This window comes from Rhinolophus sinicus, linkage group LG04 (genome assembly GCF_036562045.2).
Source record: "Rhinolophus sinicus isolate RSC01 linkage group LG04, ASM3656204v1, whole genome shotgun sequence".
In the NCBI taxonomy this organism is placed as follows: domain Eukaryota; kingdom Metazoa; phylum Chordata; class Mammalia; order Chiroptera; family Rhinolophidae; genus Rhinolophus; species Rhinolophus sinicus.
In genome coordinates, this window is record NC_133754.1 from 44,526,770 (window position 1) to 44,536,067 (window position 9,298).

The window sequence follows — 9,298 nt, forward strand, 5'->3', positions numbered from 1 at the left end:
GTTCTTGTGTCCTCATCTCTTATTATAAGGACACCAATCATATTGGATTGGAGCCCACCCTAATGACCTCATTTCAAAGACCCTATCTCCAAATACAGTCCCTTTTGGAAGTACTGGGGATTAGGACCTCAACATCTGAATTTTGAGGGGGACACAATTCATCCCACAACAAATCCCCTGCGGCTAGCACTAAGGAACTACTTCTGACATAATGACCCTCCGCTCTCCACTCCACAATGATGCTGCTCACGGGGCACAAAGGAGGCAGGTAACTGAGGCAGCCGTCACTTCGCAGCCCAGTTATAGTAATCCACTGGGGAGGCAGCCAGGTGTGGGAGTCAACACTGGTTCTCCAGGTACAACCCCGCAGGCGCCCACCAGCTGTATGACTCAGGATGTCAGCGCCTGCCCAGCTCAGCTTACCTCATATGTCCTGTGCTATGCGGGACACCTGCACATGTCTGTCCCAGGAGCACTGGGAGTGACTACCATCAATTCAGCCGTCCAACCCAAAACCTGGGAGTCTTCTCAGACACTTCCCCATAGTCCCTCACTCTCCACTTCACGCAGTGTGCTGTCACTCTCTGATTACACTTACATGTGTTGCCTACTGGTCTACATGATCCATGAGGGTTAGGAGCCAAGTGCCCATTATTCCCATGGTATCCCCAGAGCCTAGGCTAATGCTTGATAAATGCGTGAATTAATGAAGGAATGAATGTTCAAGGTGAGTATTGGCCCAAAGACAAGTTGTGAATTATGGGAGAAGCAGGATTCCCCCGTCTGCCCTTTCTGCACAGGACCTCTCTGAGCCTCCCGTTTTTAGGGGGGACAGCACTTTACACTTTTGGATTGAGCTGAGGAGGGTGTACTGGGACTGAATTTCTGGCAATGTGCTACCTCCGTCAGTTTCTAGCACTTTACACCTCGTGTGCAACCTACCAAAGGGGATGTAACAGGCATTAGTATACGCACATACAGAGAGGGCTCCTTCCACCCCCCACCCCCACCCCCGCCTGTTCCACTGAAGAGCTACTAGAGGCAACAGAGCATGTTTCAAGGTTCCCTGGAATCAACGCATCTGAGCACTGGAAATGTGGTGCACCTTTGGCGCTAGAAAACAAGACTTTCAGGATTTCAACAGTTGCAGAGGAACCAGGGCATCGAAGTCATGAGAGAGTCATGTTGCCTGACGTGTCATCTAACTGGCTTACCACATGGTCGGGGTCCCTGAGGTTGGCACAGCCTGTCCCTGAGCCTGGCTGCCCACACATCCCAGAGGTCCTTTTCGCTTGTTATGCCCGTCTGTCCCATATGCACGTACTTGACGAAGTGAGAAAGAAAACTGTAGTGAAAGTTGGACAGTGGTTAACGTGTGGTGTGTGGTGATGCCGAGGACGCAGGGATCCTCAGTGGAAAATCTTTTCTGGAGAAAGCCAAGCGCGTGTAGGAGTATTTGGGTATCTACGAACTTAATTTATGAAACTGTCTATTCTTCCTCCTTAAAATGCCAAGTGATTAAAATTCTTAGGTGTCATCACTAGACCCCCCCCACCTGATGGTAGCATCCCCGATACTTCTGCTGGTGGAGCACCCTTTGTCCACACCCAAGGAATGGGATTTGGGGACCTCATTACAGAACCCTGATCTACAGGGCTGTCATGGGCCCTTACTTAGACCCTTCCCTGGACTGAGCTCCCACGTGGAGGATGAGGAAACTGAGAGGTCGGCCAATAAAGGAACGCGCACGGTCAGGCTAGTTAAGAAAGGTTTTATTGTAAGAGACAAAGGTTTATCAGGCTGAGCAAAAGATGGCTACAGCCCAGGCTGCAGGCCTAAAGGAGACTTGCAGCCCCGAAGGAAGGGTGAGGAGGCTTTTATAGGAGCTGTGCTGACAAGGTAGCATTGTTTGAACAGAAAATGCTGACTGCCTGCTAGCCAGTGGCTGTTTTGTGGCGTTTACTGTTATCACAAGTTTGGCTCTGTCTGCTGGTGCCGGCCAACAGACATTTTGTTGTTTTCTTGCAGACATGGCTCTGTCTGTGAGTCACGGTCTCTGAGACCTAAAATTCAGAGACTGTTGTGCAGCATGTCATGTGGGGTCTCTGGTCCTGCTTCCTGCACAAAAATGCAGGATATGGTGAGGCCAAAAAGGAACACCAACGGAGTCATGGATAGAGGGTTCATACCCTATATTCTCGCTGGCGGCTGGGTTGGAGACACAGGAAGCAGGATCCACACTGTCTGCAACCTGCCGTCCACTTCTCTGCCTGCCAACCAACCAACGCAGCCATGGCAGTTATATCAGTGGCCAATGGCTAACTGGTTACAGCTGACAGCCAACTAGTCACAGTTGATGGCCATCTCCTACCTGAGTCAGCACCTTTCCACGTGAGGCCGAGAGCCTGGAAACTGCTCTCTGGGACTCTGTCAAGGTCTAACAAGGTCTAACATTAAGTCAAGGTCTCTAACATTCAGACACCTAACAGAAACCCTTTGAGCGGGTCACTTTCATGCTTCCATTTTGATATGGGGTTATTTTGATAGGACCTGAAAAATAAACCATGACAGTTAAAAAATGTTTTAACCAACTAATGTTTAAAGTAGACCCCTCTTACTCCTGCTTCCAAGGCTTACACTCAAGGTGGGGCTCTGAGGTGGGGTGGGGGCTTAGAGCTAGGGAAGGGTCAGGGGTGATGGGTTGAGACTCAGAGAAGAGTGTCTGGGAAAAAGGGTGCTAAAAAATAGGTGGTACTATGGGTTGAATTTTGTCTCCCAAAAAGAGAAGATGAAGTCCTCATCCCCACTACCTGTGAATATGACCTGAATTGGAAATGGGGTCTTTGTAGGTATAATGAATTTAAGATGAGGTCTTTAGGGTGTGCCTGCTCCGAGATGGCTAGTGTCATTATTAAAAGAAAAAAAGAAAGGAGATGCCATGTGAACGAACACACACACACACACACACACACACACACACACAGAAAGAACACCAGGTAAAGATGAAGGCAGTGATCCAGGCGATGCTTCTACAAGCCAAGGAGCACCAAGGGTTGCCAACAAACCACCGGAACCTGGGGAGAGGCCTGGAGCGGAGTCTCCCTCACAGCCTCAGAAGGAACCAGCCCTGCTGACACCTTGATTTTGGACGTTTAGCCTCCAGAACCGTGAGAGAATAAGTTTTTGTTGTTTAAAGCCACACAGTTTATAGTACTTTGTCACAACAGCACTTGCAAACTACAACCACAGGCAAGAGAGTCAGATACCAGTGGTTCTCACACCTGAGCATGCAACAGGATTACCTGGAGGGCTTGTTCAAACAGTGCTGGGCCCCACTCCCGGAGTGGCTGGTTTAACAGGTCTGGAGTGTCACTCAAGAATGTGCATTTCGAACAAGTCCCCAGGTGGTGCTGTTGCCGCTGATCTGGGAACCACACTTTGAGAACCACTGAGCTAGGGGACAGGGTGTGGCCTGGGCATTGGAACCTTCTAGCTTCAGTAATAAAGAAATGGATATCCTCACTGGTGTGAGTTGTGCCAGCCCACTTAGAAAACTTCAGTGGCACAATTAGTTTTCATTTCAATGACTTCTTCTGTTTTAAATGATTTATGTATGTGTTGATTCATGGACTCCCACAATAACCCCACCTGGTAGATATTAGAGTCCCTGTTTTTTATAGACAAGGAAAATGAGGTTCAGGTGGGAATATAAATCCTCAGTAGTACTGTTCCGCCTAACTCCCTGAGCTCAGGGCTCCATGCTCAGAGCCTGGCCTTGGAGCATCCCTGACTGGTTCATCCCTCAGAACTCAGAGTTCCCTCATCTTTGTAGATCACACCCTTCATCGCCTTGTGGGAAAAGAAAGCCATCCCCATCCATCTGCGGCCAAAGCTGCAAACCAAAAGTGCCTCTCGGCTCCGCGCTCTCTCCCACCCATTGTAGCCACTTCCTGCCGGATCTCACGATCTGGATCCTCTTTCCTGATCCTGTTTCATCCCAAATGCCCTCCTGATAGAACTTCTTCGTTCCTACTTCCACATGCTCATAGCAAACGGCCCCCAAGCTTTCACCAATTTGGGCTTGGAAGGAGGCGTGTTTCTGCTCTTTACCAATTTTGCCTCCCCAAATCTGAAACGTAATCTAAGCTATTGACTCAGGACTCAACCAATGATTTTTTAGTGGTGCTTGTATTTGCTGTGAAAATACTCTTTTCCCAGAAGAAACAACACAGACCCCGTCACCTTCAAAGGCCAAGAACCTTCATTGTTACTTATTACCCTACCTTAGGGGCGGAGTCATCATGAAGCTAATGAAGTTCCAGCTTTGGGGCTTCTCACTTACCATCTGGGACTCTGGATCTAGTTTCGTATTTATTATTTTGTGTTCTTTATCTTAAAGAACCCTCCCTCCCCCCAAAATTGTATAAGTTTCAGGCCCCAACCCTGGACCCCTCCCTGGATACCGTTTTAAAGCCAATGAGCCATTAGACTTTATTCTCCTCTAAGGGCCGGGAGCCTGTAGTCTGGTTGATACTCTGTGTTTCTGAGGAAGCTTTTCCCAGGGAAGAAGGGGAGGAGGACTCTGAAGCCCTGACTTTGAAAAGGCGGAGGAGCCATTTCCTGTAACGTGTGGATGCAAAGAAGTAAATGATTGGGTCAATGCCACAGTTCATGTTCATGAGGGACACCGTGAGCTGAAGGGACACTTGGAAAGCCCTCTGCTCCGAGCAGGATGGCTGGGAGAGCAGCTGTCTCACCATGAACTGGATGATGTTGAGATGGTAGGGGCTGAAGCACACCAGCACAGCCACCAGCACCATGAGAATGAGCAGGCAGGCCCTCCGGTGGTGCCCTTTCTCAGCCGTCAGAGGGTTGTCCCGGGCTGTCCTACAGAGCTTCATGGTGATCTTCACATAACAAAAGAGCATGATCCCCACTGGCCCACAGAAGCTTATCACACAGGCCCCTAGGACAATGAGTGGCAGCCTGAAGAACCCCTTGACACTGACGAACTCCATGCAGGTGACCTTGCCTGCCACAGGCTTGGTCATGGAGATCAAGAGCAGGGGCATCGTCTGCAGAACCGCCAGGGCCCAGACAGCCACACAGACGAGCCTTGCTCGGCCGGCTCTGCGGAGCTGGGGGCACTGGTGGGTGTGGACCACAGCCAGGTAACGGTCCACGCTCACGCACGTCATGAGGTAGACCCCACCGTACGTATTCACGTAGAAGGTGAACGCCGTCAGCCTGCAGAGCCCTTCGCCAAAAGGCCAGCTGAAGTCCAGCACGTAGTAGGTGATCTTTCCAGGCAGGACCAGTGTGAACAGGAGGTCGGACACTGCCAGGTGGGCCAAGTAGATACCTGTTGAGTTGACCTTCTTGCCCTTTCGACGGGCAAGGCAAAGGGCAAGGATGTTTCCCAGGGCACTGAAGACCAAGAGGAGGGTGTAGAACAGAGAGAGCATCACGCTGGCCACCCGGGGTGGGTGGTGAGGAAGGCAGAGGCTGGCATTGTGGGAGATGCTGCTTGGGTCAGCTGTGCTGGAAGCCATGACATAGAGGTCCCTGGGAAGACAAAAAATATAAAATGTAATATTGAATGTGTGGGGTTACACCTCTACATAGCAATAATTAGTAATTTGCTGAGCCAACATGCACATGAAAGACATATCTCTTTTTAAGCCAGCTTTTTGTTGGAAGTGTAATATACTGTTCCAGTTACTATTGCTGTGTAACAAATCACCCCCCAAAGTTAGCAGCTTCAAACATACTTGATTACGCTTGTGGTCAGGTTTTGAGCAGGGCACAGTGGGAATGGTTTTTCTCTGCTCCCCAGTGTTGGGAGCCTCCGCTGGGAAGCGTCAGCCGCTAGGAGTGACCCAATGGCAGAGGCTGGGACCACCTGGAGGTGACTTCCCTGCAATGTGTGGTAGTTAATGCCGGCTTTTGCCTGGAGCCTCAGCTGGGGATCCTCATGAGAGTGGGGCTTCCTCACAGCACAGCAGACTGAAGGTGACTAGATTGCTCACACAGCAGCCTGGGGCTCCAAAAAAAAGTGTCCCCCAGTAACAGGGTAGAAGCTCCATGTAGTAACCATGTCTTTTATTTTCTGTATTCTGATACACTGACATCTTGGGGCCTTGCCGACCCTGGAGGGACTGCCCCTCCCTGGGGTTCACCAATTCCTTGAATGTGCTTTTCAAATGCAAACCAACCAATCCAGAGCCACACCACAACCACCTCCTTTATTGGGCTTTCACAGTCTGAGCCACTAGTTCCCTGCCCCAATCACCCCAGAGCCAGGTAGCAGACAACCGAGGCAGCCCCTATATTCCAGAGCCCCTGAAATTATTCAAATTAGCCAATCCTAGGCCCGGTTCCCCTGCCGTGCCTGTTCCTTTCCACAGAAACCACAATAAAGGCTCTTGCTCTCATTTCCGCCCCTCTCCTCCTGTCTCCTGACTGACCTGGAGCTTCCTGTGTGGCCCCCTGTGATGTGGTATGCCCCTTCTTCTTGGGATCTGCCTGTAACAGTCTGTCGTTTCCAATGGCAATCGCCTCCTGATCTGTTGGCCTTACTGAACCTCAGGTTTGCCATTAATACACTGTCCTATTTTAAAACACTGCATTACCTTGTGTAGCCTAGCTGCGGGTGTGTTGCATCACCACTCCCACCTCCCTCTGTCGGGCAAGAGCGAGTCACAAGCCCACCCAGAAATGAGAGGAGAGGACACAGCCCCCACCTCTCAATAGGAGGAATGGCGAAGAATTTGCAGCCATTTTAAAATCACAACCCATATACGCCAAAATGTGCACACATCGTAAAAGTACAGCCTGACAATTTTCACAAATAATCACATGTGATTAGCACCCAGATTGGGAAACTCACCTCACCAGGTCCCCACCGTCTCCCTCCTTTCAGTGGTACCCACTATCCTAACTTCTAAACCCACAACTTAGATTCCAACCTCAGTCCTTCACAAAGCTTTTGATGCTGATTCTCTGAGATTTCAATCTGCTCAGAGACTTTGGAGAAGCAACCCCACAGCCACCCGCCTGCCCTGGGAAAGACTGCCTGCCTGGGGGGACGGCTGTCCCCCCTGCGGCAGGATGGGGCTACTCTCCCTCTGTCCTGCCCCACGGTTCTCCCTGTGTTTCCCCCTGTTTCTCTTTCTCGCTCTCACAAATGTACACACTTTCACACACATACTGTCACACACACCCCTGTGGAGGTGTGACCTGGCACCCCAGGAGTGGGCAGGCACCCCAGGAGTGAGGCCCTGGGAACGGAAACCCCCACCCCATTGAAACTGCTACCCTGTAGCGTAAGCTCTTCCAAGAAGAAACACAAGTGCCAATGAGCTCTAGGAGTCTTGCCAGCTCCGACTCAAGAGGGCAGACTCTTCTTTGTCCCTTCCTTCTCTGAGTACTTCTGTCCTCACGCCACACTGAGCTTCAGCGACCACAAAATGAGTTGGGGATTGTGAAGAGAGGGATTCTGCGCTGGAGTCAGAATGGGAACACAGCAAGGAGAGCTGTCTCCGGGGCATGGTTAGCTCCCTTTCAAGAATCAACTTTCCCAGTCACAGACACCTGTTTGCAAGTTGTGTATCCCTTTCTCTGTTTGCTCAGGACTCACAGAGCACAGGGATGGGACTGGCTCCTGAAGAGACCCCAACCCTTGGCAATTGTCCCCCCTGGCTGACATTCCTACCTCTTCCCCAGGACACATCCCCTGGCAGCCTTGCTCTGCCAGGCCTTCAGGACCTCGGGCCTCGGCGCTCACCCCGAAGCCCACTTACTTCCTCAGCCGAGTGCCTGTGCCCCTTCCTCCACCGCCCAGCAAACCACAGAAAGCCCCTCTGGCCCTGCTGAGCGCCACCTGCACCGGCCACCTCTTAGTCTCCGCAGAACTCAGAAGCCACTCCACCCTCAGCGCCTGTGGAGCACGTCCTGGCAATTCCTGGTACGTTCTCACAGGGACACACTCCTCACAGAACCTCTGCGATTTCAGTTCCCCGAGCCTGCAGCCTGGCCTCGTCCGCCTTTTCTTTGGTATTTGGCACAAACAAGTGCTCTGAACCGTGGGTCCTGTTGGAAACCGAGTGGTTCCCCTTCCTAGGGACACCCACAGAGAAGCCACATCCACACCCAGAGGAGGCCTGGGCAGGTGCTGTCACAACTGTGAGTCAAGACAGAAGACAGATTTCACCCAAATTAGAAGCTCTCGGGAGAGAGGGGCACCCCCTCAGGCCCTAATGCCTCGTACCTGCCCTGCTTCCAGAGGTTTCTAAAGGTCACGCCTAGTTTCTGACCTAGTGAAGCCAGCTTGGGCCTAGCCACAGGTTTCCCTCAGTGACTTCAGGCTGCTGCTGGCCTTCCATCTTTCTTGCCTCACCTGTCCTGCTCAGACTGGGTGCTGGGCTGGTGAACTGGAGACAGATAGAGATGTTCTACCTGCTGAGAACAGAAGCAGAAAGAGAGGGTGTGTGAAGAGCTGTTCCAATCTGGGCCTTTCTCTCCGAGCCCCAGCACCTGTCTCATGCCCTGAGAACAGTCAGCTGTGGTCGACTTACCTTGCTCACCAAGGGCAAAGCACAGAGAGCCTAGCAGAGCCTTGTCCGAGGGCCAGGTGACTTCCCAGGTGGCCCCAGAGCATGAGAAAGGTGCCCGCGCTCTGGCCTCTGCAGGAACTGAATCAATGCATCACACTAGACTCCAATCTCTTCCTCCCTTCATCCACCCCTGCTAAAAAAAAATAGAAAGAAAGAAAGAAAAGAAAAGAAAAAAACAGGGTATTTAATCTTCCTGCCACAGGACGTGGGCGCTCAGCCACAAGACCTCCCACCCAGGCTTGCCCCCATGGCTCCTGAGAAGGAGGGAGGAAAGTAAGTCATTCTGGGAAGCCAGTTTCCTTTCTGTGCCCCTCAAAGGCTGGGATTTAGACCACAGACGTGACTATCATGCCACCAGAGTCAGGAAATTCAAAAGCAGCCACCATTCCATCCACCCCCCCCCTCCCTAGCCCCCCACACACACACACACACACACACACCAGACCCCTCATGACTGGCAGTGAGAAGCTAGGAAAGCAAGAAGTGCCACCTGGGGACCCTGACAAGCTCAGTCTCTGTGTAGGAAAGTGGAGGGGAGGCATGGCCTGGCTTAGGATTTCCTGCACTTGTGTCTTAATGGAGCTTGAAATCCACATTTGCAGCCATGTGAGGCAGCACTCCCAAGGGCTTCACTTAGCAGGGGCTGGACAGGCTGGATCACAATTAAACCAGAATGTTCCCCG

The 9,298-nt window shown here is 51.5% G+C and overlaps 1 protein-coding gene across 6 annotated transcripts; it reads right to left on the reverse strand.

The window, feature by feature from the left end:
• Positions 1-1,757: 1,757 nt before the first annotated feature.
• On the reverse strand, positions 1,758-8,774 carry LOC109460982 (G-protein coupled receptor 183). Of its 6 annotated transcripts, XM_074329479.1 has the most exons (3): positions 8,577-8,774; positions 8,399-8,460; positions 1,758-5,565 (listed from the first exon to the last, which is right to left on the reverse strand). In XM_074329479.1, the coding sequence occupies exon 3, from the start codon at positions 5,550-5,552 to the stop codon at positions 4,485-4,487; it is 1,068 nt and encodes a 355-aa protein (XP_074185580.1). In that variant the 5' UTR covers positions 5,553-5,565; positions 8,399-8,460; positions 8,577-8,774; the 3' UTR covers positions 1,758-4,484. The 6 variants fall into 6 exon arrangements, with proteins under 6 accessions (XP_074185580.1, XP_074185581.1, XP_074185582.1 ...); XM_074329480.1 differs by lacking the exon at positions 8,399-8,460; XM_074329481.1 differs by lacking the exons at positions 8,399-8,460; positions 8,577-8,774 and adding an exon at positions 7,896-8,174.
• Positions 8,775-9,298: the final 524 nt, after the last annotated feature.